Raw genomic sequence first — 27,696 nt, 5'->3', positions numbered from 1 at the left:
CACCTTGGGGTGCCCAGAGTAGTCACCAGGACCTTCCTTCCAGCCCTAAGTGTCCTACAGAGGCAGCTCTACACAGTGGGCAGATGGAGGCACTCAGAGGCAGACACTTTGTTTAGACAGGAATTCAATTCCAGAGTGGTAATGTTCCAGAGGCTTGTAAACAAAGAGCATTTCTTCAACAACTGACAAATAATCTTCCTCTTAGGAACTTTCTGAGGTAATTCTCAGCCATACCCTGGCTTGGGCAGAAGGAATATAACAAAGATGGAAAAGCTGGAGGAAGAGGGTTATGTGAGGAGCAAGAGAAAAGGTGCCTACAGCTTTATAGGTACATACAGGATGAACAGACATGATACTCAAGGTGGTTCAACTCAAACATGGGGAGTCATCAGATTCCGGCTTACCTGTCCATTATGCCTAACATCTGCTTGCGAATGTCCTGGGCCCGGCGCAGGGAACGAGCCTGGATAAAGTTCTCATAGCACCATGGGTTGGAGAACTTGTTATTCTTCCAGGAGTTGTACACAGCTAGCAGGGTGAGGTGGTCCCCTTCGGTCTGGTGGAATTTGGCCTTCTTCTGATCTGCAAGGGCTTGTTTATCCTGCCAAGCAGTGGGACAGAGGATCATTTCCGACTCAACAGCTACTAACTGAACATGGAGCAATTCTAGGGAGCCCTACAAGGCCCTATCAAAAGTGTCCACATCAGGCCAGGCATGATGTCTCAGGCCTGTAATCCTAGAATTTTGGGAGGCTGAGGCAAGAGGATCACGTGAGGCCAGGAGTTTGAGACCAGCCTGGCCAATATGGTGCAACCCCATCTCTACTAAAAGTACAAAAATTAGCAGGGCATGGTGGTGCACGCCTGTAATCCCAGCTGCTCCGGAGGTTGAGGCAGGAAAATTGCTTGAACCCGGAAGGTGGAGACTGCAAGATTGTGCCACTGCACTCCAGCCTGGGGACAGAGTGAGACTCCAGCTCAAAAAAAAAAAAATTTCCACATCAGCATTGGAATGGCAACAGGCCAACTACCCCAACTTCACAGCACCCCATCTAAACCCGGATGTGAACTTCCTACCTTGGGCCTATAGAAGACGTTCTGCACAGACAGCATGGATACAATGGTCAGCATTTCCTCACTGCAGCCCAGATGCACAGACATGATGAGCATTTTGCATAGCATTGGCTCCAGAGGAAACTCTGCCATCTAGAGGGAGAAAGGAAAACGACAACTACTTCCCTGTGGAAGACACTTTTGGATGCACCATAGCAAGACCTTGGTCAGAATGGGTAACACAAATTTTCCCAAAGTATAATGATGCCGTGGGATACCTTTCGCTATCAGAAGAATGCTGTTGTTTATTCTTTTCCCAAATAAAATCGAACGGGATGTATGTGACCAAGCACATAACTACTGTTGGGGCAGGTGAGAATTTTGCAGATGCCTTTTCTAAGTAAAGCTAGACTCACTAATATATCCTAAGGCAAAATTAACTGTGAACGCCTTTTTCTATAAAGACAAAACAGTTTAAAGTAATAGTGGAGAAATTCAGGTTAAAAACAAGCATTGATAATTCTACTCAAAGCTTATCCACGGTCTCAACTCTTGATTTTGTACAGACCAAAGGATGTGGAAGGCTGACCAGGGAATCTTCCCAAAAGGACAGAAAGTTAAGTCTATCCCCTACCCGGCGGCCCAAGCGAGTGAGCAGGCCCTCATCGTCCAGGGCCCCCAGTGTATACAGCTGCTCCATGGCAGTGATCAAAGTTTCCATTGGTGGGGCATCCATGAAATCAAAGGACAGCAGGTCATTGATACCCATGGCCTAGAACAGAAAGGAAGAAGGCAGGTGATAAGAGGGTCAATCTAGCCAGTGTTAGCACGTGGCGAAGCTATTTGTTACTTTATTTCCTATTTCTTCAATTGCAATTAGGAAGCCACCAGTGAGATTGGTATAACTTCCAGGGCTGAGCCACATAAAACTCAGACTGTTATAATAGAAAGCACATACCTGAGACAGAGTCTCACTCTGTCACCGATGCTGGAGTACGGTGGCCCAATCTCAGCTCAACGCAGCCTCCCGAGTTCAAGTATTTCTCCTGCCTCAGCATCCTGACTAGCTGGGATCACAGGCGCCCGCCCTCATGTCCAGCTAATTTTCATATTTTCAGTAGTGATGGGGTTTTACCATGTTGGCTGAGCTGGTCTTGGCCGGGCACGGTGGCTCACATCTGTAATCCCAGCACTTTGGGAGGCCAAGGGGGACAGATCACGAGGTCAGGAGTTCGAGACCAGCCTGGCCAATATGGTGACACCCATGTCTACTAAACATACAAAAATTAGCCAGGTATGGTGGCACGTGCCTGTAGTCCCAGCTACTCAGGAGGCTGAGGCAGGAGAATTGCTTGAACCCAGGAGGTAGAGGTTGCAGTAAGCCAAGATTCCACCATTGCACTCCAGCCTGGCAACAGAGCAAGCCTCCTTCTTAAAAAAAGAAAAAAGAACTGAAAGCAGACTCAGCATTATTGATAATAGCCAAAAGGTAGAAACAATCCAAATGTTTCTGCTGATGAATGGATAAACAAAATGTGGTATATACATACAACAGAATACTAGTCACCCTTAGAAAGGAATGAAAGAAACGAATAAACCTTGAAAACAACATGAATAAATCTGGAAAACATTATTCTAAGTGAAACAAGCCAGATACAAAAGAATACTGTATGATTCCACTTAAATGAAGTTATTTAGAATAGACAAATTCACAGAGGTAGAAAGTAGAATAGCAGTTACCAAGGGATAGAGAGAGGGGGTAAAGGGGAGTTACTGTTTAAGGAGTACAGAGTTTCTGTTTGGGACAATGAAAAAGTTCTGGAAATGGATGTTGGTGATGGTTGCACAACATTGTGAATATATTTAATGCCACTAAATTGTACACTTTAAAAAGTTTACAATCATAAATGTTATGTATTTTACAAAAATAATAACAAAATAGTCTACCAGCTTGTCCTGTCTCTTGCATACCTCATTTCTACTATATATCTATGAGGGACCTCATACCATGCTAGGTGGGAGGGATATAAAGATGGCCAAGATATGGCCTCTGCTTTCAGAGAGTTCACACTGAGTGAGAACTATGTTCACAAAACTACAACACAGTGCAATCTACATGCCTGGCATGTAGCAGGTGTTTAATACATTTATTAGCTAATTTGATGAATAAAAGAAACGACTGAATGATGATGATTCAAGTGTGTATAAAGTGTGATGTGGTAGGACCTAAGCTTTCTATTCCTTTCTCATAAAGTGATGGTGACCATAAACACAGCAGGTGTTCAATACATGTTTATTGTGTGAATAGTAACTACGAGGAATTATGTTAGCAATCATCAAGCTAGGCACTGTGCCAAGTATCTTCACCTACATTATCTCACTTATCTTTCCAACAAATACTATTTTTTTTTTTGAGACAGAGTTTCACTCTTGTTGCCCAGGCTGGAGTACAGTGGCATGGTCTCAGCTCACCACAACCTCCACCTCCCAGATTCAAGCGATTCTCCTGCCTCAGCCTCCCAAGTAGTTGGGATTATAAGCATGCACCACTAAGTCCATCTAATGTTGTATTTTTAGTAGAGATGGGGTTTCTTCATGTTGCTCAGGGTGGTCTCAAAGTCCCAACCTCAGGTGATCTGCCTATCTTGGCTGTAACCAGCCTCCCAAAGGGCTGGTTACAGGCGTGAGCCACTGCACCCAGCCTCCAACAAATAATATTAACAGCCCCCTTTTTCAGAGAACACAGAGCAGAGGGCAAAGTAAATAAACTTGCCCAAAGTCACGCAGTTTGGAGCTGAAGTCTGAGCCACAGATGCCTCTCTGTTGGCGCTCCAGAGACTGGAGCAGGTTTCTTTTTTCTTTCTGAAGCTCTGTATTAGCCTATCTTACAGGGAATAAATAATAAATGACAATAGAGCACTCTGCACCAGAAAGTGCCAGGGCTCCAGGGTAGCATCAGTGTTGGGGGAAATGCCATCAGCTGGGAAATTACTCATACAGCTCCTCCTGCCAAAAGAGAATGAAGTCCTCACTGGGGACTGAGAGAGGAAGAACCATGATTCAGAATGAAAACCAAGCCCCTGAGAGCCAGTCTGAAATCTGTGCTGACAGTTCCCTTGCAAAGTTTTGGAAGAGGGAGTTTTTTCTCTGTTCTAAAGGAACAGAATTAGATCTGAACACTAAAGTGGTTGAGGTTAAGTGTGTTTGTCCACAGTTTGGCATTGATTATATTTTTCTAATTTCCTTTTAGAAAATGCTCCTAACTACAACCGTTTACAACCTAATATCCTGCTAGTTGTTATGGTAAGAAAAAATGTGTGTTCACAGCAGACATGCTAACTTAGCCCCAGACCTGCCGTGAGAGGCGGTTATCACAGCCATTTGCATTTCACTCAAAGGGACTGGTTCCGTGAGGTTACTAAAGTATTTAACAAGCTTCATAAAACTGAGATTCATTTACAAAGGCCAGGATTGGACTCTTCCACCAACCCATTCTAACCAGACAGTGATTTCTACCTTGAGTGACAGCACCGTGCTTGCTAAGTTGGTTCTCTGAATTTCCGGCACGTTGGTGGTGAGCATTTCATCTCGGTAGGCACGTTCTGTATATAGTCTGTAACACTTCCCTGGGCCTGTTCTCCCAGCTCTGCCAGCTCGTTGCTTTGCCTGAGCCTAGCGGGGTGGGCATATAAAAGCAACATATCTGTTAAATACTGCTTAACAGCTTTACCCAGGATCTGTGTTAAAAGGGGGACAATTAGCAACTGGCAAAATCAGAAATGGGGTTGATTTCCCTTCCTTTGGGACCATTTCCAAGACTCCAATGCTCTTATCTTTCCCTCTCCATACTCAGCACTTCAGGGAAGTTTGTTCAAGGGAGGCAATATAAGCAGGGTTAATGAAAGAAATATTATACGGATCTCAGACATGTATTTTCAAAATAGTATGGCACAATATAAAAGAGAAAGTAGCCGGGTGCAGTGGCTCACGCCTGTAATCCCAACACTTTGGGAGGCCAAGGTGGGCAGATCATGAGGTCAGGAGTTCAAGACCAGCCTGACCAACACGGTGAAACCCTGTCTCTACTAAAAATACAAAAATCAGCCAGGCATGGTGGCATGTGCTTGTAATCCCAACTACTCAGGAGGCTGAGGTAGGAGAATCGTTTGAACCCAGGAAGCAGAGATTGCAGTGAGCCAAGATTGCACCACTGCACTCCAAGCGAGAATCCGTCTCAAAAAAATATAAAAAAAAAGAGAAAGCATAAAACTTATGACAGAACACATCCTCACAGTTATGACCAAAAATGTAAGTGAAATAAATAAATTATGTCAATCATACAAATGATTTTACAGTCATTTTAAAAATTATGTTTGCAGGCCAGGCGTGGTGACTCACGCCTATAATCTCAGCACTTTGGAAGGCCAAGGCAGGAGATCGATCACCTGAGCCCAGGACCAGCCGGGGCAACATGTTGAAACTCCATCTCTACAAAAAATACAAAAGTTAGCTTGGTGTGGTGGCTCATGCCTGTAGTCCCAGCTATTCAGGAGGCTCAGATGGGAGGACCACCTGAGCCTGGGGCGGGGGCTGAGGCTGGCTGCAGTGAGCTGTGATCATGCCACTGCACTATAGCCTGGCAACAACAGAGACTGACCCTGACTCTAAAAAAATTAAATAAAAATAAAAATCATGTTTGCAATGTTAAGTAACAGAAGAAAATGTTCACTCACATTAAATGCAAAATGCAAGTTACAAAACAATATAATGTTAATTTGGTAAAAAGTCTTTATATATCAACTACTAGAAGGAAATGACTAAGGGAAAAACACCTAAAATGTGAATAGTGGCCAACTCTGACAGATTTGCAGATGAGGTCTATTTTCTTTAGACATTACCAAATATTGAACACGTATTATTCCAGTAGGAAAATTAAATACTCAAAACAAAACAAAACAAAACAAAACAAAACTGCCTACTTATTTGATTACTAAAATTGTAACCATGAAAGAAATAAACATGAAAAAAGACTGGAGGCCGAGCGCAGTGGTTCAAGCCTATAATCCCAGCACTTTGGGAGGCCGAGGCGGGTGGATCACGAGGTCAAAAGATGGAGACCATCCTGGTCAACATGGTGAAACCCCGCCTCTACTAAAAATACAAAAAATTAGCTGGGCACAGTGGTGCACACCTGTAGTCCCAGCTACTCGGGAGGCTGAGGCAGGAGAATTGCCTGAACCCAGGAGGCGGAGATCGCGCCATTGCACTCCAGCCTGGGTAACAAGAGCGAAACTCTCTCTCTCTCTCTCTCTCTCTCTCTCTCACACACACACACACACACACACACAAAGGTAAAAAGACTGGAAAGAAAAACAGCAAAATGACAACAGTGGACGTAGTAAGATGATGGGTAATTAATTTTTTTTCTTCTATTTTTCAAAAATAATGTACTTCTATACTGGGAGAAGAAAACGCTGGTTTAAAAAAAAATTTTTTAAATGTAGTTTAGCTATAGGTTGCTAGGAAACAATGAATAGCAATCTGAAGAGGGCCGTTTTCTGACAAAACCATCTGTTGTTACAAACAGTACCAGGATTTACAAATTACTATGCCAGCTCCAAACCAAAGGATGGAGTGTGAAGGACAACTAAGCACACAGATCCAGGCAGCAATCACGCACAGTGGCTGGACTCTACAGCATTCTATAGATGCCTCTCTCCAGATCAGGAAAGGCATGCGTAACTGATTTTTTGATCGCCACCACCCTGACAAGTGGTATACAGCACACAAGCTGGAGTCAGGTTACCCAGGTTCAAATCTTGGCTCTACTAGCTCTGTGATGTTAGGCAAGTGACCTAACCCCTCTGTGGCTCAGGATCCTCATCTGTGAAAATATGTACCACACAGGATCAATGCGAGAATGCACTGAGTTAATGAGCGTATCTAGGACAGTACCTGGTACTTGGTAAGTTCACTGTAAGTGGTAGCTATGATTATTACTTAAGTTTCGAAATAAAAATAGCCTTCTGGCTTTTACAAATGATGAAAGTAATACATACCCTTTGTGAAAGACTACATGAAAGTATAAAAGAAGCCAAGGGCGGTGGCTCACGCCTGTAATCCCAGCACTTTGGGAGGCTGAGGCGGGCAGATCACCTGAGGTTCAGAGTTTGAAACCAGCCTGACCAATATGGTGAAACCCCGTCTTAAATAAATAAATAAATAAAAAGTATAAAAGAAAATGCACTTCACCTAGCAGCACCACCCGGAAATAATCTTGGCTAACATTTAGACTACATGCTTTCAATCTTAGGCACACCTCACTCACACACACACCGCAGAAATGCACACCATCTTTCTTTTTTTCTGAGAAGTCTAAGGTTGAAAGACCATCTATTTTTAAACAAAAATTGAATTATACCATTCATGCTGTTTTATAGGCTCACTTTTTCAAATAAAATATCACAGTTACATGCTTATGTCATTAAAGATAGATAAATGCCACCACGTTAATGCCACCAACGTTCTATGGCAGGACTATACCATAATTTATTCAACTACTTCCCTTTTGGAATACATTTAGAATTTTTTCCAGGTTTCCCCTGATATAAACAATGCTTCAATGAACATCCTTTTCCATTACCTTTGGACATGTATTTAATCATTTCTAACTTTCAGATATATTCCTAGAAGCAGAACAGTTAGGTTAGAGAGATGAACCTTTAAATTTTGAATATACTGCTGCCAAACTTCTCTCAAAAAAATAATCAGGTAATTCATTTTTAAATGTAATTTCCTGCCTAAGCAGAAAATTATTTTAGAGATAGGGCTTTGATCTGTCGCCCCAGCTGGAGTGCAGTGGTGCTATCCTAGCTCCCCGCAGCCTTGGACTCCTGGGTTCAAGTGATCCTCCCACCTTAGACTCTTAACCAGCTGGGACTGCAGGCACATGCCACCATGCCAGGCTAATTTGTTTTTATTTTTTTGTGGTGGCAGGCTCTTGCTATGTTTCCCAGCCTAGTCTAGAACTCTTGGGCTCAAGCAATCCTCCCATTTCAGCATTCCAAAGTGCTGGGATTATAGGTGTGAGCCATGGTGTCTGGCCTCATGGGGGCATTTTAATGGTGAAATACTATTCTAAAGACTAAAAACTTCAAGGATCAGTCAGACTTGGAGGTAAAAAAAGATCAAAAACAAACAACAAAAAACCCTTCCCTCGTGCCATTATAACACCCAGTATCATAAAAGTTCAACTTTGAAAACAATAAAGTTTGAAATATATAACCACAAAAAATTTCAGAAAGGCCCTAACCAGGATTATTAGGAAAACTGTTGATACAAAAAAAGCTGCCATACCTGAGAAATAGGCGTCACCACAAGCTGGTCAATCCCCGTCTTGGAATTGTAAACTTTCTGCTTCACGAATCCTGGGTCCACCACGTAGTAGATGCCATCAATAGTCAGCGACGTCTCTGCGATATTGGTGGCAATCACAACCTGCAGGCAAGAGAGGCAAAGCTGCAGTGAGTTGCCCGGCTCAGCCCTGAGGTATGAAATGGTTCTTCTGAACCCAGACATCTTCCCAAAGGAATATGTGACTATCTCCCTCTGTGGATGGTCAAAATGACACTTAATCCTAGCTCAGTCTCCAACGGGCAGCAGGGAGGTACCTTCAGCTGAAGGGTTAAGTTGGAAAAGGGATGGTACCTGAGAGGTACAGGAAAAAGCTAAGGCCAATCAAAGCCAATTTCATTTGGTACAAATAGCTACTGTATATCTCATTTTCTAGATCCAATGTTGATTATTACAATTTTAATTTCTGGCACCCTGGGAAACAGATTTCCTGGCATCACATGTGCCAACGCAAAATGAGATTTTTCTTTCCCCTACCGAGATATCTGGACTAAAAAATGGGCTGCTTGTATTCTGTGGAATATGTATGTGGAACAAGAGGGAGACTGCTTTTTTTAACTGATCATAAAATGAACCATGAGATGACACAGGAATTTCAAAGTCTGTGTGTGTGTGTGTGTAGCCATCTATGTGATCTGGAGGATTATTAGTCTCAGCTTGACACTGTCACTGTTCTTCCACCCACAGGTTCAGCCAATAAAACACAATTGTTCGGAAAAATCATCACTAGGAGGCACTGGAATAACACGCATCATGCCAGCATCTTAGTGGCCCTGAAAGGCTTCTACCTGCTCAGAACTACAGAAGCCCTGCTTAGAAAGAACTCCAACTATTAGTAATAGAATAGGGGAGAAATTCACCATCTTTCCACTCAAGCCTGATTGTCCTCCCATGTTTCCCTCCTCAGCACCATCTTCGATCCAGCTGTCCAAGCCAGAAACCTGAGTCATGCCTGACTTCCCTCACCCTTCTCCCCTTTACCTGCTAATACCCACCAAGTCTTGTCCATTTTAACTTGTTTTTAAGACGGAGTTTTGCTATTGTTGCCCAGGGTGAAGTACAACGGCATGATCTCAGCTCACTGCAACCTCTGCCTCCCAAGTTCAAGCAATTCTCCTGCCTCAGCCTCCCCAGTAGCTGTGTCTACAAGCATATGCTACCACGCCTGGCTAATTTTTGTATTTTTAGTAGAGACAGAGTTTCACTATGTTGGCCAGGCCAGTCTTGAACTCCTGACCTCATGATCCACCTGCCTCAGCCTCTGAAAGTACTGAGATTACAGGCGTGAGCCACTGCACTAGCTAAGTCCATCTGCCTTCTACTCTTAGGAATATGCCTAAGAGAAATGAAAACATACGTCCACACAAAAACTTGGTTTTCTGAGACAGGGTCTGGTTTGCTCTGTATCCCTAGCTGGAGCACAGTGGTATGACCACGGCTCACAGCCCCTTCACCCTCCTGCGCTCAAGTGATCCTCCCCCTCAGCCTCTTGAGTATAGGCACACACCACCATGCCTGGTTAATTTTTAATTTTTTGTAGAGATAGGGGTCTTAACCATATTGCCCAGGCTGGTCTTAAACTTCTGGGCTCAAGGGATCGTCCCACCTAGGCCTCTAAAAATGCTGGGAATGGCTGGGTGTGGTGGCTCACACCTGTAATCCTAGCACTTTAAGAGGCAGAGGCAGGTGGATTACCTGAGGTCATGAGTTCGAGACCAGCCGGGCCAACATGGCAAAACCCCTTCTCTACTAAAAACACAAAAATCAGCCAGGCGTTGTGGCACATGCCTGTAGTCCCAGCTACTCGGGAGGCTGAGGCAGAAGAATCACTTGCACCCGGGAGACAGAGGTTGCAGTGAGCTGAGATTGCACCACTGCAAGACTTTGTCTCAAAAAAAAATAAATAAATAAAAAAATTCTGGTATCACAGGCATGAGTCACTGCAACTGGTTCACACAAAAAATTGTAAATAAATGTTCACAGCAGCACTGTTCATGATAGCCCCAAAGTGGAAACAACTCCCATGTCTATCTCTCTCTTTCTTTTTTTTGAGACAGTTTTGTTTGTTGCCCAGGCTGGAGTGAATGCAATCTCAGCTCACTGCAACCTCTGCCTCCTGGATTCAGGGTATTCTCCTGCCTCAGCCTCCCACATAGCTGGGATTATAGGTGTCCATCACCACACCTGGCTAATTTTTGTATTTTCAGTAGAGACAGGGTTTCACCATGTTGGCCAGGCTGGTCTTGAACTCCTGACCTCAGTTGATCCACCTGCCTCAGCCTCTCTTACTGCTGAAATTACAGGCATGAGCCACTGCGCCCAGCTCCAACATCCATCAACTGATAAATGAATAAACAAAATTTTTTGTGCCCATACAACACAAGAGTATTGAGCAATAAAAAGAAATGAAGTACTGATACCTACTACAATGTTGATAAACTCTAAGTCTGGAAAAATCACTGGAAATAAGCCAGCCACAAATATATGCTTTCATTTATATGAAATGTCTAGAATAGGCAAATCCACAGAGACAGAAAGTATAGATCAGTGGTTTCCAATGGCTGAGCAGAGGAGTAAATGGGGGTAGGAGGTGACTGCTAAAGGGTACAGGATTTCTTTTTAGGGAGATAAAATTGTTCTAAACACAACTGTGGTGCTGGCTGCGCAGTTCTGTGAATACAGTTAGCCCTCTGCATCTGCTGCTTCCCCATCTGTGGATTCAACCAATAGCAGATTAAAAATATCTGGGGGAAAAAAATACAATAAAAAATAATACAAATTAAAAATACAGTAAAACAGCTACTTATATAGCATTTACACCGTATGAGGTATTATAGGTAATCTAGAGATGGTTTAAAGCATCATACAGGAAGATGTGCACAGGTTACATGCAACTGCTACAGCATTTTATATAAGAGACTTGAGCATAATTGGATTTTGGTATCCTTGGGGGTCCTGGAACCAACCCCCACATACCATGGAGTAACTGTATACTAAAAGCCGTTGAATTGTAAATAAAAGGGTAAATTCCAATCTGGGCAACAGAGCGAAACTGTTTCTACAAAAAAATACAAAAATCGGCCGGATGCGGTGGCTCACGCCTATAATCCCAGCACTTTGGGAGGCCGAGGCGGGTGTATCACGAGGTCAAGAGATCGAGACCATCCTGGTCAACAAGGTGAAACCTCCTCTACTAAAAATATAAAAATTAGCTGGGCATGGTGGTGCATGCCTGTAGTCCCAGCTACTCGGGAGGCTGAGGCAGGAGAACTGCTTGAACCCAGGAGGCGGAGGTTGCGGTGAGCCGAGATCATGCCATTGCACTCCAGTTTGGGTAACAACAGCGAAACTCGTCTCAAAAAAACAAAACAAAACAAAACAAACAAAGAAAAAAATTAGCCAGGAATAGTGGCACACACTGGTAGTCCCACATGCTTAGGAGGCTGAGGCAGGAGGATCACTTGAGCCTTAGAGGCAAAGGTTGCAGTGAGCCAAGATCATACCTCTGCACTCCAGACTAGGTGACAGAGATCTTGACTCAAAAAATTTAAAAAAAAAGCAGGGGCTGGGGGAGTTAATTGAAAGGTATGTAAATTATATCTCAATAAAGCTGTTATTAAAAATATACCTACATCCATCTGTCTTCTTTCCTGTTGTCTCATACACACAGTTATATACTTGGTTCCAGCCACCGGAACTACACCATTCTCTGAACTGGCCCCACTTCCTTGCCTCCAGGCCATCACAGACAGTTCTGTGCCCTCAGAAAGCTTGTCCCCTTGCCTTTTGTGAGCTCTCCAGGACTAGCTTAGATCCTTATTTCCCCTAAGAAGACAGGATCGGGTGCTCCCACCTGGGTATCCACGCATGAGTGGCCTTTTCACAGTATATGCTGAAAGTCTGTTGACTGGGGATGCCCCACAGCAGATAGATGCTTGTTCTCATAATGTGGCTCCCATGTGTAGCCCAAAGTCTGGCAGATGCTCAAAAAATATTTGTCAAATGAAGGAAATGAGGAATAAGAGCAGAGGTCACATACTAGACGCTCATTCCTAAACAAATTGGTTGGACCAGTCTCTAAAACCTAACAAACAAGACCTGCATACACCCTAAGCAATCCCTACTATGACAAGCTGCACAGAACACACGATCAGGGCACATGGGAGCTTTCTTTTGCCTGTGTTACCTTTCTGCTGCCTGGTGGAGCTGGGTCAAAGATTCGGGTCTGCATCTCACTGGGAAGAGCAGAGTACACTGGGAGGATAATTAACTCCGGAACATCAGGTCCCAGGGATTTCATTCTTTCATACAGGATCTCGCAAGCAGTATCAATCTCTTCCTGACCAGTCAGGAAGACCAGGATATCACCTACGAGGAGAATAAAGCATTAATTTACCTTCTAACTGTGTGTGTGTGTGTTCTACACAAAGGCTATGGTGATATTAATAAAACTTCAAATAACAGAAAATATGCATTCATATTCTGACCAGTAAGTAAACAGTAGAAGTTTGTTTATATGACAATATGACATTATAATCACCACCAATTCTTTTTTGTGTGTGTATGATGGAGTCTCCCTGTGTCACTCAGGCTGGAATGCAGTGGTACGATCTTGGCTCATTGCAACTTCCACCTCCCGAGTTCAAGTGATTCTCCTGCCTCAGCCTCCAGAGTAGCTGAGACTATAGGCACCTGCCACCACATCTGGCTAATTTTTGTTTTTTAAGTAGAGATGGGGTTGCACCATGTTGGCCAGATGGTCTCAATCTCCTGACCTTGTGATCTACCTGCCTCAGCCTCCCAAAGTGCTGGGATTACAGGCATGAGCCACGGCACCTGGCTACCACCACCATTTCAAACATACAAGCCTGAGGCTTGCAGAGAGATGAATATTTAGAAGGTGTTTCTAAAAAGATTAGCAAAAAAAAAAAAAAAAAAAAAAAAATACTCATATGAGGACTCTTGGCCTAAGAGGAAGAATATTGCTTTTTCTTTACCTGGTGGCTCTGTTAAATGGATCTGCATAACAGTTATCAGGCTGGCATCCAGATAATCTGTCTCAGGTTCCTTTGTGTACAGTATTTCCACTGGATATGTTCGACCTGGGATGGTGAAAATGGGAGCTTCATAGAAGTATTGAGAAAACTTCACTGCATCCAAGGTGGCTGAGGTGACAATCAGCTTCATGTCCTGCCGTTTCTGAACTGTCTAAGAGAAATATAATGTGGCTTATTGAAAAGGACTACCCAAAAAGACACAGGTACTCAAATCCAACTCCCAGAATTTGGTTTCCAACAGGCAGAAGGGTCATTAAAGAGCATCTAGTTACCTTTTTCAACAATCCAAAGAGCACATCAGTGTGAATTGTCCTCTCATGTGCCTCGTCCAACATGATGATTGCATACTGAGTGAGGTCAGGGTCAATCAAGCACTCCCTAAGCAACATTCCATCTGTCATGTACTTGATGACTGTTTCAGGGCTAGTGCAGTCCTCAAATCGAATGGTGTAGCCCACCTAAAGCAGAATGGAAGGGGAAAACCTAGGATACAAATGTCTCCTTTTCCCAATCACCAGGCAAGATTTCAGCGCAGTCACTGTTACTCATAATCTTAAGAATTTGATCAAGATGTACAGTAATTTCCTCATAGTAAGGTATGGCTTAGACCATACCCTGAACAGACTGATTATGACAATGGGAACCCTCTCCCCGTCAGGAGAAACCTGAGAAAAGGCAGTATTATTCATATTTCCATTTGATAGGTTAGGCGATCTGGGCCGTTGCTTCTGGTATTTTTAGAGTGACTCCACTATCTACTTACCTCTTGGCCTAAGCAACAACCAAACTCCTCCGACACCCTTTTGGCCACTGACATTGCTGCCACTCTTCTGGGCTGGGTACACCCAATCTTGCCCCTGGAAGTGTAGCCTGCCTCCGCCAGGTACTGGGTGATCTGTGTTGTCTTTCCAGATCCTGTCTCACCAATAACAATCAGGATCTGATTGTCATGGACGGCCTAAAGCAACAGAATATAAATATGGTCATTAAAATTTGCCACATGCTACTTTGGAATAAAATAATTAATGACTATATACTATCTTCTAAAAGGGGGACATACACATATGGTTAAAGAAGTCAACAATAAATTTAGAAGACATAAAAAGTGTTCCTTCCCACTGTAACTCCCAAATTTCTAGTATCTTTCTTCAAAAGTTATTTCTTATTTCTATATTGTTTGTAACAGCCAAGGATTACAATCAACTATATTTCTATGGATACAGGACTAGCTAAATAAACCAGAGCTGATCCAAATAACAAGGCACATAAAAAAAGCTTTTGTTTTTTTTCTTTTTGAGATGAAGTCTCATTCTGTCACCCAGGCTGGAGTGCACTGGCATGATCTCAGCTCACTGCGACCTCCACCTCTCGGGTTCAAGCAATTCTCCTGCCTCAGCCTCCCAAGTAGCTGGAACTACAGGTGCCCACCAATACGCCTGGCTAGTTTTTGTATTTTTTAGTAGAGATGGGGTTCCACCATGTTGGATAGGCTGGTCTCTAACTCCTGACCTCAGGTGATCTGCCCGCCTTGACCTCCCAAAGTGCTGGGATTATAGGGGTGAACCACCACACCTGGCCTGGAAATAATTTTTTTAAAAAAGGCCAGGTGCCATGGCTCATGCCTGTAATCCTAGCTCTTTGGGAGGCTGAGGAGGGAGGATTACTTAAGTCCAGGAGTTCAAGACTAGCCTAGACAATGTAGTGAGACCTCATCTCTACAAAATACAAAAAAACTAGCTGAGTATGAATGGTACACACCTTGCAGTCCCAGCTACTTGGGAGGCTGAGGTGGGAAAATCACTTGAGCTCAGGAGATAGAGGTTGCAGTGAGCTGAGATCACGCCACTGTATTCCAGCATGCACAAAGCAAAATTCGGACACACACACACACACACACACACACACACACACAATCTCTGAGATATATCAAGTGGAAAAAGCAAGATGTAAGACAGTGTATATATCACTGCCAACTATAAACACATAAAGTACACATATAAAATATGTGTGCCTTTATTTGTACTTGCTTGTATACATAAAAGATATTGTTGAAAGGATTAACTGGAAACTAGTAAACCTGATTACCTCAAGGAAGGCTCGGTGGTCTTAAAATCTGAATTCCAGAATGTGAACTACCGAAGCATGGCCCTTGCCCAGATGAGTTTTACTGGCTGAGTATCCTCATTTTTTTTTTTTTTTTGAGATGGAGTTTTGCTCTTGTTGCCCAGGCTGGAGTGCAATGGTGCGATGGTGGCTCACTGCAACCTCCACCTCCCGGGTTCAAGCAATTCTCCTACCTCAGCCTCCCAAATATCTGGGATTACAGGTATGCGCCACCACACCTGGCTAATTTTTTTGTATTTTTAGTAGAGACAGGGTTTCTTCCTGTTGGTCAGGCTGGTCTCCAACTCCCGACTTCAGGTGATCTGCCCGCCTCGGCCTCCCAAAGTGCTGGGGTTATAGGCGTGAACCACCATGTCCGGCCTTCCTCATTTTTAATTACTGACCAGAGCTGTTGGTCCATGCAACACAATATTCTGCCCACCTGGAACTGTTCTACGGTCCCCAGGAAAAAGAAAATATATGGACATATACATATGTATGTGTGTCTGTACACATACATGTTTTTGATACAGAGTCTCACTCTGTCACCCAGAATGCAGGGCAGTGGTGTGACTGCAGTTCATTGTAGCCCTGACCTCTCAAGCTGAAACAGTCCTCTTATTTCAGCCTCCTGAGTAGCTGGGACTACAGGCAAGGACCACCATACTCAGGTAAATTTTTAATTTTTTTGTAGAGACGAGGTCTCCCTATGTTGCCCAGCCTAGTTTCAAACTCCCAGGCTCAAATGATCCTCCTGCCTTGGCCTCCTGATGTGCTAGGATCATAGGTATGAGCTAACATCTCTGCCCCCATTATTTTAAAAAGTATTTAGAAAGTTTTCTCCTTTGGCCGGGTGTGGTAGCTCTGCCTGTAATCCTAGCACTTTGGGAGGCTGAGGTGGGTGGATCGCCTGAGGTGAGAAGTTCAAGACCAGCCTGGCCATCACGGTGAAACTCCATCTTTAAAAAAAAAAAAAAAAAATGCCGGCACGGTGGCTCAAGCCTGTAATCCCAGCACTTTGGGAGGCTGAGGCGGGTGGATCACAAGGTCAAGAGATCGAGATCATCCTGGTCAACGAGGTGAAACCCCGTCTCTACTAAAAATACACAAAAAATTAGCTGGGCATGGTGGTATGTGCCTGTAGTCCCAGCTACTCGGGAGGCTGAGGCAGGAGAATTGCCTGATCCCAGGAGGCGGAGGTTGCGGTGAGCAGAGATCGCGCCATTGCACTCTAGCATGGGTAACAAGAGCAAAACTCCGTCTCAAATAAAAAAAACAAAACAAAACAAAACAAAAAAAACCCACCAAGTTTTCTCCTTTTTCTTATCCCTTTTGGAAGAGCCACTTCAAGTAGGCACATACTTGTCCTGCTAGTTTCAATTTTAAAATGTCATCCCTCTTTTAGAAAACAACCCTACTCCCCACCAATACATCATAAAAGGGCTTCTCACCTGGACCAACTGCTCCTTCAGTTTGTAGATGGGCAGGCTCTCCCGCTGTTCAATGATTGACATCTGGGTCTTTTTCCCATAAGAGGCTTTGTTGCCCCCAAAAGCATGTTTCTTCCACTCAGGAATATCATTGGGCATCATCCCAATACCCCTCATGTTGGCAGCAATCTGTCTGCCTTCCGCTGTAAAGGAAAACAGGCAATTTAGGATTGTCCTCAAGCTACCTCAAGATGCACCAGGGGGCTGGGCACGGTGGCTCATGCCTATAATCCCAGCACTTTGGGAGGCTGAGATGGGTGGATAACCTGAGGTTAGGAGTTTGAGACCAGCCTGGACAACATGGTAAAACCCTGTCTCTACTAAAAATACAAAATTAGCTGCACATGGTGGTGGGCACCTGTGATCCCAGTTACTCAGGAGGCTGAGGCAGGAGAATCACTTGAACCTACTAGGCAGAAGTTGTAGTGAGCCAAAATCCCACCATTGCACTCCAGCCTGGGCGACAAGAACAAGACTCTGTCTTTATAAAAACAAACAAACAAACAAACAAACAAAAAAGCCGGGCGCGGTGGCTCACACCTGTAATCCTAGCCCTTTGGGAGGCTGAGGTGGGTGGATAACCTGAGGTCAGGAGTTCAAGACCAGCCCGGCCAACATGGTGAAACCTCATGTTTAAAAAAAAAAAAAAAAAGGATGCACCAGGGAAAAAATAAAACAGCAGGTAAGCACTACACATGCAGCACTTCAATTCAGTGATCTGTGACCAAAAGTACTCAAAGAAACAAATTAATGTGAAGAAAAGAATATAGAAGGGGCAGCAGGGAGTGGGAAAGAGACTGTAATAAGTGGTGCTACACACCTGTGATGTCAGAAGAAAGGTTAGTTGAGAGAACTGAAGACCTGATTGTTGTTGGACACTGGAATGCTTTTTTGAGGCAGAGTCTTGTTCTGTTATCCAACTGGGAGTGCAGTGGCATAATCCTGGCTCACTGCAGCCTTGACCTCCTGGTTTTAAGTAGTCCTTCTGCCTCATTTTTAAATTCTGAAGAGAGGAGATCTCTCTATGCTGCCAGGCTGGTCTCAAATTCCTGGGAGCAAGCAATCCACCCACCTCAGCCACCCAAAGTAATGGAATTATAGGGGTGGCCACCGTGCCCACACTCTCTGCCTTTTAAATAAGTGCTATAGCGAGATGTAATTCACATGCCATATCACACTCTTCTTTTTTCTTTTTTGAGACTCTGTTGCCCAGGCTGGAGTGCAGTGTTGCCATCATAGCTCACTGCAGCCTCAAATTCCTGGGCTCAAGGAATCCTCTCTCCTCAGCCTCCCAAAGTACTGGGATTACAAATGTGGGCCACCACACCTGGCCTCCGTGTCACTCTTTTTAAATGTCTAACTCAGTGTTGTACTGTATATTTATAAAGTTGTGCAGCCAACCCCATTATCTAATTTTAGAACATTTTCATCATCTCAAAAAGAAACCATGTACTGATTAGCAGTTACTCCCCATTTCTCCCTTTTCCTTCCCCTTGGCAACTACTAGTCTACTTTCTATGTCTATGGGTTGACCTATTCTGGATATTTCATACAATATGTGATCTGTTGTGTCTGGCTTCTCTCAGATTAATTTTTTTTTTTTTTTTGAGACAGGGTCTGGCTCTGATGCCCAGCAGGCTGAAGTGAAGTGACATGATCTCAGCTCACTGCAACCTCCACCTTCTGGGCTCAAGCCATCCTCCCACCTTAGCCTCCTCAGTAGCTGGGACTACAGGTGCATGCCACCACACCCAGCTAATTTTTTTTTTTTTTGAGATGGAGTTTCGCTCTTGTTGCCCAGGCTGGAGTGCAATGGCATGATCTCAGCTCACTGCAACCTCTGCCTTCCGGGTTCAAGTGATTCTCCTGCCTCAGCCTCCCTAGTAGCTGGGATTACAGGTGCACGCCACCACATCTGTTAATTTTATATTTTTAGTAGAGAGGTGGTTTCACTGTGTTGGTCAGGCTGGTCTTGAACTCCTGACCTCAGGTGATCCACCCACCTCAGCCTCCAAAACTGCTGGGATTACAGGGATGAGCCAACACACTGGGCCTAATTTTTGTATTTTTTGCAGAGACAGGGCTTCACCACATTGCCCAGCCTGGTTTCAAATTCCTGGATTCAAGCCATCTGCTTGCCTCAGCCTCCCAAAGTGTTGGGATTACAGGTGTGAGCCACTGCACCCGGACGTAGCTTATATATATATATATATATTTTTTTTTTTTTTTTGAGACGGAGTTTCGCTTGTTACCCAGGCTGGAGTGCAATGCGCGATCTCTGCTCACCGCAACCTCCGCCTCCTGGGTTCAGGCAATTCTCCTGCCTCAGCCTCCTGAGTAGCTGGGATTACAGGCACGCACCACTGTGCCTAGCTAATTTTTTTGTATTTTTAGTAGAGACGGGTTTCATTGTGTTGACCAGGATGGTCTCGATCTCTTGACCTCATGATCCACCCGCCTTGGCCTCCCAAAGTGCTGGGATTACAGACTTGAATTTTTAAGGTTCGCCTTGGAATTGTGGCTTGAGTGAGGAGCAAAAATAATGAGAGAATTTTACTGGTGCTCTAGAATATGCAAACATTTTACAAATTTGATGCCAAAAGCCAGCTATGAAAAAATAACTTATGCCTACTAACAAAATAAGTGAGTTTTGGCAGAGGCCAAAGAAGGGTCACAGAGAACATCTCACTAAAGGGCAAAAGGGAATGAATGGGGTTTATTCTGAGGAAATGGAAGATGATATTGTTAAACAATGAATGAATATTTCTAATCTAGTATTTTTTTATTTTGTCATTTTTTTTAAATTTGATTTTAAAATAGAGACAAGGGCCGGGCATGGTGGCTCACCTGTAATCCCAACACTGGGATGCCAAGATGGGCGGATCATTTGAGGTCAGGAGTTCAAGACCAGCCTGACCAACATGGTGAAACCCTGTCTCTACTAAAAATATGAAAAAATTAGCCAGGCATAGTGGCTCATGCCTGTAGTCCTAGCTACTCAGAGGCTAGGACAGGAGAATCACTTGAACCCGGGAGGCAGAGTTTGCAATGAGCCAAAATCGCACCATTGCACTCCAGCTGGGGCAACACAGTGAGACTCCATCTCAAAAAATAAAATAGAGACAAGGTCACACCATGTTGCCCAGACTGGTCTTGAACCCCTGGTCTCAAGCGATTTTCTTGCCTCAGCCTCCCAAAGTGTTGAGATTACAGGTGTGAGCCAACATGCCAAGCCTAATCTAGTATTTTGAATCTCTATTACATGCAGCTAAACTGTTATCTAAATTAACAGAATTCTCAAACTTCTGTCTCCAGCCCAGACCTTTCTTCTGAGCTCTTATACTCAATTCTACACTGGATAACTCAACCTAAGACATCCTCTTGTTACCTTGGATACAAGTCCAAATCTGAATTCCCCATCTTTTCCCACAAACCCGTTTCTCCTCCGGTGTTCCCATCATTCATCCTAGTGCTCATATCGGAAAGCTGGAAGTCATCTTTGGCCACTCCTGTTACTCTACATTCAACAAATCACTTTTCTCAAGTCCATCCCTCCTCTTTGCTACCTCCATGTTCAAGCCACCACCCTCTCTCTTCTGAATTATTATAAAAGCTTCCTAAATCATCACATGTGCCCCATCCAACTCATCCTGCAGGGCACTCTGAATCATCCTTTGGAAATGCAACTCTGGTCATGGCACTTAAACCTGGGAGGTGGAGGCTGCAGTGAGCCAAGATCGCGCCACTGCACTCCAGCCTGGTGATAGAGTGAGACTCTGTCTCAAAAAAAAAAAAAAAGAAAAAAATTTTTTTTGGGTTTTAAACACATGTTTAAGAAAGAAACCAGACATGCTGTAACTGAAGTGAAAAATCAACGGTAAATTTTTTTAGAGACAGAGTCTCATTCTATCACCCAGGCTGGAATGCAGTGGCCTGATCTTGGCTCATGCAACCTCTGCCTGCTGGGTTCAGGCAATTCTCCTGCCTCAGCCTCCCCAGTAGCTGGGATTACAAGTGCATGCCACCACACCTGGCTAATTTTTGTATTTTTTTTTTACTAGAGACAGGGTTTCACCATGTTGGCCAGGCTGGTCTCAAACTCCTGACCTCAGGTGACCCACCCGCTTTGGCCTCTCAAAGTGCTGGGATTACAGGCATGAGCCACTATGCTGGCCCAAGGGTGAATTTTTAGTGTGTGCTGGGAGTGCCCCCTCCTGTGTTCTGGAAGACTCATATTTTTAAACAAGGTCCATCCACCCCTCCAAGGGTCCTACCATCAGGCAGAGGGTCAACCCAGTGTTTGTTGAGCCCCATGGGAATAGAATCCATCTCAGCTTCCCGCTGGGCCTGCTTGAGTTCCCGCCTTTCTTTGGCCAAGGCACTTTGCATCATTGCTGCTTGGGAGAGGGAGCCATCTGGGTTCTGATACAACAGAAGAAAAATCAACATGAATTAAATGTCCAGGAAATAAAATGTAGATGTTAAGCCCCTGTAACCTAAAACATGAGACCACACCTGGAATAAAGATCCTACCAATGTAACCGACTATATGAAAGAAATGGATAAACTGTAGCATATTCAGACAAAATTAACAAGGACAATGATAAATCATTGAAGGAATTGGATGTTTAGTTTCAAGATGAGATAGGAATGATGTGCTACCTTTAAATGTATAAAGAACATAAGAAAGGGATCAGAATTTTCCTATATGACCCCGGGATCCAAAATCAAGACCAATGTGGACGCTTTAGGGAGTGAAGTTTTAGGTTAGCCTAAAGAAGAACTAGCGATCAGATCCATCTAATGATGAAATGTACCTCCTGAAGGGCTGGTGAATTCCCTGCCACTAACAATGTCATGCAGCTATGAGATGACCACATAAGAAGAACACTACAGAAGAATTATTTGCATGGATTATAAGCATTACGTATGTGTTGGGACAGGAGACCTTTAATACACCCTTTTCCATACCTAAAATTTTTACTGTTCTATGGATTCGAGTTCACATTCCCCTCGCAGCTCTGCCCTCCCCAACACCCAATGCTACAGCTTTCTATGGTGGCCAGTCCCAAACTGCTCAAGTAAATCCTTCAAAATTGCCTTTCAATCTGCAACATTCAAGCCCTAAGGAACCCAGGCAAAGGCAAGGATGGTAGATTAAGCATTCTGTCTATCTCTGCTTCCACCCAAAACACACAAAAGGAGCACAAAAGAATTAAACAGGCAAAAGCAATAAAGCCAACCCAACCTCCATTTAAAACAAAACTATTCTAGACCCTGGCTGACAGCCAATAAGACTTTCTGTGGCCCAAGTTCTACTTATGCAGATTTAATAACCTGACCCGTTACTTTAGAAAAAGAAGTCTGCTTGACATTTCCAGGTTAAAGGTCCAGCAATTCTCACCTTGACGATTTTAATGGGGCTCATGTCCATGCTTTGCTTAGTGTGCCCTCTCAGGAATGGAGGCTCTTCTTCAACCAATTCAATCTCAAGGTCCTCATCTAAAAGTTCCCCCAAAAGAAGAATTAGTCATAAAGAAGAAGGAATAACAATTTTCATCAAAAAAATTAATTTCCATAGGCACCAGCAAGCAATCTTTATCAGTAATAGCTTCCCCTTGTGGGGCACAGTGGCTCATGCCTGCAATCTCAGCACTTTGGGAGGCCAAGGCAGGAAGATCACTTGAGGTCAAGAATTTGAGACCAGCCTGGCCAACATAGTGAAACCCCGTATCTACTAAAAATCCAGAAATTATCCAGGCTTGGGAGCAGGCACCTGTAGACCCAGGAGGCTGAGGCAGGAGAACAGCTTGAACCTGGGAGGCAGAGGTTGCACTGAGCTGAGATCAAGCCACTGTACTCAAGCCTGGGTAACAGAGTGAGACTCTGTCTTAAAAAAAAAAAAAAAAAAAAAGTCTGGGTGCCGTGGCGCACGCCTATAATCCCAGCACTTTGGGAGGCCGAGGAGGACGGATCACAAGGTCATGATTCGAGACCAGGCAGACCAACATGGTGAAACCCATCTCTACTAAAAATACAAAAATAAGCCGAGCATGGTGACACATGCCTGTAATCACAGCTACTCAGGAGGTTGAGGCAGGAGAATCGCTTGAACCTGGGAGGCAGAGGTTGCAATGAGCCTAGACCGCGCCACTGCATTCCAATCTGGATGACAGAGCAAGACTCCATCTCAAAAACAAACAAAAATGCTGGGCGTGGTGGCTCTCACGTGTAATCCCAGCACTTTGGGAGGCCAAGGAGGGTGGATAACCTGAAGTCAGGAGTTCCAGACCAGCCTGGCCAACATGGTGAAACCCCATCTCTACTAAAAATATAAAAAAATTAGCCGCGCATGGTGGCAGGTGCCTGCAATCCCAGCTACTCAGGAGGCTGAGGGAGGAGGATCACTTGAATCCAGGAGGCAGAGGTTGCAGTGAGCCAAGACCGCACCACTGTACTCTAACCTAGGCAACAAGAATAAAACTCCATCTCAAAAAGAAAGCTTTCTGGGTCCAAAAAAAAAACAGCAATGCAAGTAAAACTCCAACCCAAGTGACTATTCCCCCCACCACCAGCCATTTCTAGGGCATTTGTGCTCCAGGCCAAGAACTGATCATCCCCACTTTCTTTCCTTTTTTTTTTTTTTTTTTTTTTTTTTGAGACAGAGTTTCACTCTTCTTGCCCAGGCTGGAGTGCTGTAGTGTGATCTTGGCTCACTGCAACCTCTGCCTCCTGAATTCAAGCAATTCTCCTGCTTTAGCCTCTTGAGTAGCTGGGATTGATTACAGGCATGTACTACCATGCTCGGCTAATTTTATATTTTTTTAGTAGAGACAGGGTTTCTCCATGTTGGTCAGGCTGGTCTTGAACTCCCAACCTCAGGTGATTTGCCCACCTTGGCCTCCCACAGTGCTGGGATTACAGATGTAAACCACTGCACCCAGCCCAGACCTACTTTCAAAAGAAGTTAAGCCTGTGATAAAATGCTCTCCTGACATTCTAAATGGTACCATGGCATTGGCCATCCAACTTCATCCTTAACCCATAATAAATTTGCAAAAAATCCGTTGGACAACTGAAGAACACCAAATGGAATTTGCTTAAGCTTATGGCAAAAGTATAAATGGTACAGAAACCAATAGCAAACAATTTGGAACTGCCCAATAGAGTCAAGCACACACATTTCTTACTACCCAGTAATTTTTTCAAATAAAAGATAGGGTCTTGCTCTGTTGCCCAGGCTACAGCACAGTGGTATGACAATAGCTCACTGTGCCTTTGACCTCCCAGGCTCAAGCAATCCTCTCTCTTCAGCCTCTCTAGTAGCTGGGAGTACAGGCACATAACACGACACCTGGCTAATTTATTATTATTATTATTTTTGTAAAGATAGGGCCTAGCTATGTTGCCAGGGCTGGTCTCAAACTTCTAGGCTCAAGCAATCCTGTCATCTCAGTCAGCTTCCCAAAGTGCTCAGATTACAGGGGTGAGCCATGACACTTGGCCTTCCCAGTAATTCTACGTATTTCACAAAAAAAGGACGTTTTGCACATAAGCACTGAGAGACAATATAGCAATTTCAAAATACTTACTCACAAAGATTAACAAAAAACCAAGAAACAACTCATATGTTTACCAAAAGTAAAATGGATAAATTATAGATAATGTATGTATAAAAACACTCTATAACATTGGAAATACCAATAACAGATAAATATCAAAAATATATAAGTCAAAAAAAAGAAATATGAGTTAAGTTCAAAAATAGACCACACAATATAATGTTTAGGGATAGATATGTAGACGGTAAAACTCTAAAGAAAAGTGAGGGAGCGATTAACACAAATTTGGAATGGTGGTCACTCCGAGGAGGGAGAAAGAAGATCTAAGCAGAGGGGAGCATGGAGAGCTTCAGAGGTGCTTCCAAAATTCTACTTCTTAAGCTGGGTGATGAGTTCATAGGTGCTCACTATTATAATATAAATTATAGAATTCTATTATAAGATTTCATAATTTCAGAAAAGTCATTATGGGCTGAGTTAAAAGTTGTTTCCAGGGCAACTCAGAGGTTACCTAGGTGAATCCACGGTTTTCAGAATAATTACTAAGAATATGAGATCAAGTTTACTCTCAAAAATACAAATTTAACTTTTTATATCCTGAAAGCGTTTTGTTTTTGTTTTGAGACAGAGTCTCACTCTGTCACCCAGGCTGGAGTGCAGTGGTGCCATCTCTGCTCACTGTAACCTCCATCTCCCAGGTTCAAGCAATTCTCCTGCCTCAGCCTCCTGAGTAGCTGGGATTACAGGCACCCAGCACCACGTCCAGCTAATTTTTGTATTTTTAGTAGAGACAGGGTTTCACCATGTTGGCCAGAGTGGTTTCAAACTCCTGACCTCAGGTGATCTGCCCGCCTCGGCCTCCCAATGTGCTGAGAGTACAGGCGTGAGCCACCATGCCTGGCCCTGAGAGCTTAGTATAAGCAACAAATATAATAATATATAAGCATTTGTCAGAGAAATGAATTTCTTGTTTCTATCGTGGTGAGATCTTTTTTTTTTTTTTGAGAGATGAGTAGTGAGACCCAAAGAACAAATAATTAATAGCCACTAAACTACAAGCAAATCACAAAATACAATGGCTCAACTTGCCAATTATCTTTCTCAATCCAATTGACTAGTTACCTTCTTCATCATCCACCTTAGGGAGAATGCCAGTCTCTTCATCGAAGTCTGGAAACTCTTCCTTGGAAAGGACATTGGCAGCGATCATCTAGCCAAAGAATAGAAGGCAGCATTTGTAATCTGCTAAGATCAAAACTTTTTTCATTGTTTCTGGTTTTGTTTTTTTGAAATAGGCTCTTGCTTTGTCACCTATGTTAAAGTGCAGTGGCCTGATCAAAGCTCACTGCAACCTCAAACTCCTGGGCTCAAGCAATTCTCCTGCCTCATTCTCCTGAATAGCTGAGACTACCGGTGCACACCACAATACCTGGCTAACTTTTAAATTTGTTCTAGCAACAGGGTCTCACTCTTTGCCCAGGGTGGTCTCAAACTGCTGGCCTCAAGCAATCCTCCTGCCTTGGCTTCCCAAAGTGCTGGGATTACAGGTGGGAGCCACATGCCCAGCCCAAACTCTTCTTTTCTCAGAGAGTTAATTACAGAGGTTTCATATAGGAAACCCAGTTTTTTTTTTTTTTTTTAAAAGATGGGGTTTCGCCATGAGGGCCAGGTTGGTCTTGAACTCCCGACCTCAGGTGATCCACCCACCTCGGCTTCCCAAAGTGCTAGGATTATAGGCGTGAGCCACCGCGCCCAGCCTGGAAACCCAATATTTTTTTTTTTTTTTTTTTTTTTGAGATGGAGTCTTGCTCTATCGCCAGGCTGGAGTGCAGTGGTACAATCTCGGCTCACTGCAACCTCCGCCTCCTGGTTCAAGCAATTCCCCTGCCTCAGCCTCATGAGTAGCTGGGACTACAGGCACGCACCACTATGCCCAGCTAATTTTTTGTATTTTAGTAGAGATGGGGGTTTCACCATGTTGGCCAGGATGGTCTCAACCTCTGGACCTCGTGATCTGCCCGCCTTGGCCTCCCAAAGTGCTGTGATTACAGGCATGAGCCACCGTGCCCAGCCAGAAACCCAATTTTTTTCTCCTGTCCCACGATGTCAAGGCCTCAAATGTCATTCATCCCATTCCAGGGTTGTGGGGGTGGTTCTCCAACATAGTGCTGAAAAGCATAAGCTCAAAAGTGTCACCCCGAGGAAGTTATCTGCTCTTTCCCTTGTTTCCACAGCACTCTGGTACATTTCTTATTATGCAACATGTAGGCCAGACATGGCAGCTCATGCCTGCAATCTCGACATTTTGGGAGACTGAGACAAGAGGATCACTTGGAGCCCAGGAGTTTGAGACCAGCCCTGGTAACAGCAAGACTGTCTCTGCAAAAAATTAAAAAATTAGCTGGGCATGGTGGCATGTGCCTGGGGTCACAGCTACTTGGGAGGCTGAGGTGGGAGGATAGCTTGAACCTGGAAGGTTGAGGCTGCAGGGGGCCATGGTCATGCCACTGCACTCTAGCCTGGGCGACAGAGCAAGACCTTGTCTCAAAAATAAAATAAAATTAAAAATATGTAACCCCTCACAATTATTTGTTTAGATCTGTCTCCTCTGCTGGACTTTGAGTTCCTTAAGCACAGGAACCATGTTATATTCATCTTTATAGCCCTAGCTCTGCATGGTACTTGACATACCATGGTTATGACATTTAGTGAAGAAAGATAAAAACAATAATGAGGACTTACATAGCAATTACCATATGCCAGGCACTAACCTAAGAGTTTCACCTCTCTTAACTACTCATTTAATCTTCACACCACCAACACTGGTCCCGTTTTATAGATGAGGGTACTGAGGCACAACGAGGTAGAGTAGCTTAGTTGAGGATTACACAGCTAGTAAGTGGCTGACAAGGTTTGGCTGTGCCCCCACCCAAATCTCATCTTGAATTTCCATGTGTTCTGGGAGGGACCCAGTGGGAGGTAACTGAATCGTGCGGCAGCTCTTTCCTATGCTGTTCT

The 27,696-nt window shown here is 44.0% G+C and overlaps 1 protein-coding gene across 4 annotated transcripts in view; it reads right to left on the bottom strand.

Annotated features, from left to right (window-relative positions):
- Nucleotides 1-27,696, bottom strand: part of DHX8 (DEAH-box helicase 8) — a 39,567-nt gene that overhangs the window by 4,097 nt on the left and 7,774 nt on the right. For 2 of the 4 annotated variants that reach the window (XM_035299645.3, XM_035299647.3), the window contains exons 9-21: nt 25,801-25,888; nt 22,521-22,618; nt 21,391-21,538; nt 17,078-17,259; nt 14,287-14,481; nt 13,796-13,981; nt 13,464-13,674; nt 12,653-12,834; nt 8,410-8,550; nt 4,570-4,725; nt 1,688-1,825; nt 1,078-1,206; nt 405-601 (exon numbers count right to left, since the gene is read on the bottom strand). In XM_035299645.3, the coding sequence (XP_035155536.1) occupies nt 405-601; nt 1,078-1,206; nt 1,688-1,825; nt 4,570-4,725; nt 8,410-8,550; nt 12,653-12,834; nt 13,464-13,674; nt 13,796-13,981; nt 14,287-14,481; nt 17,078-17,259; nt 21,391-21,538; nt 22,521-22,618; nt 25,801-25,888 (2,051 nt within the window). The remainder of the gene's footprint in view (nt 1-404; nt 602-1,077; nt 1,207-1,687; nt 1,826-4,569; nt 4,726-8,409; nt 8,551-12,652; nt 12,835-13,463; nt 13,675-13,795; nt 13,982-14,286; nt 14,482-17,077; nt 17,260-21,390; nt 21,539-22,520; nt 22,619-25,800; nt 25,889-27,696) is intronic. The other 2 variants (XM_054255687.2, XM_078375509.1) reach the window with 1 other exon arrangement.

Source organism: Callithrix jacchus, chromosome 5 (assembly GCF_049354715.1).
Source record: "Callithrix jacchus isolate 240 chromosome 5, calJac240_pri, whole genome shotgun sequence".
NCBI lineage: Eukaryota > Metazoa > Chordata > Mammalia > Primates > Cebidae > Callithrix > Callithrix jacchus.
Note: the sequence above shows the minus strand (reverse complement) of the source record. Positions and strands in the feature narration are given on the sequence as shown.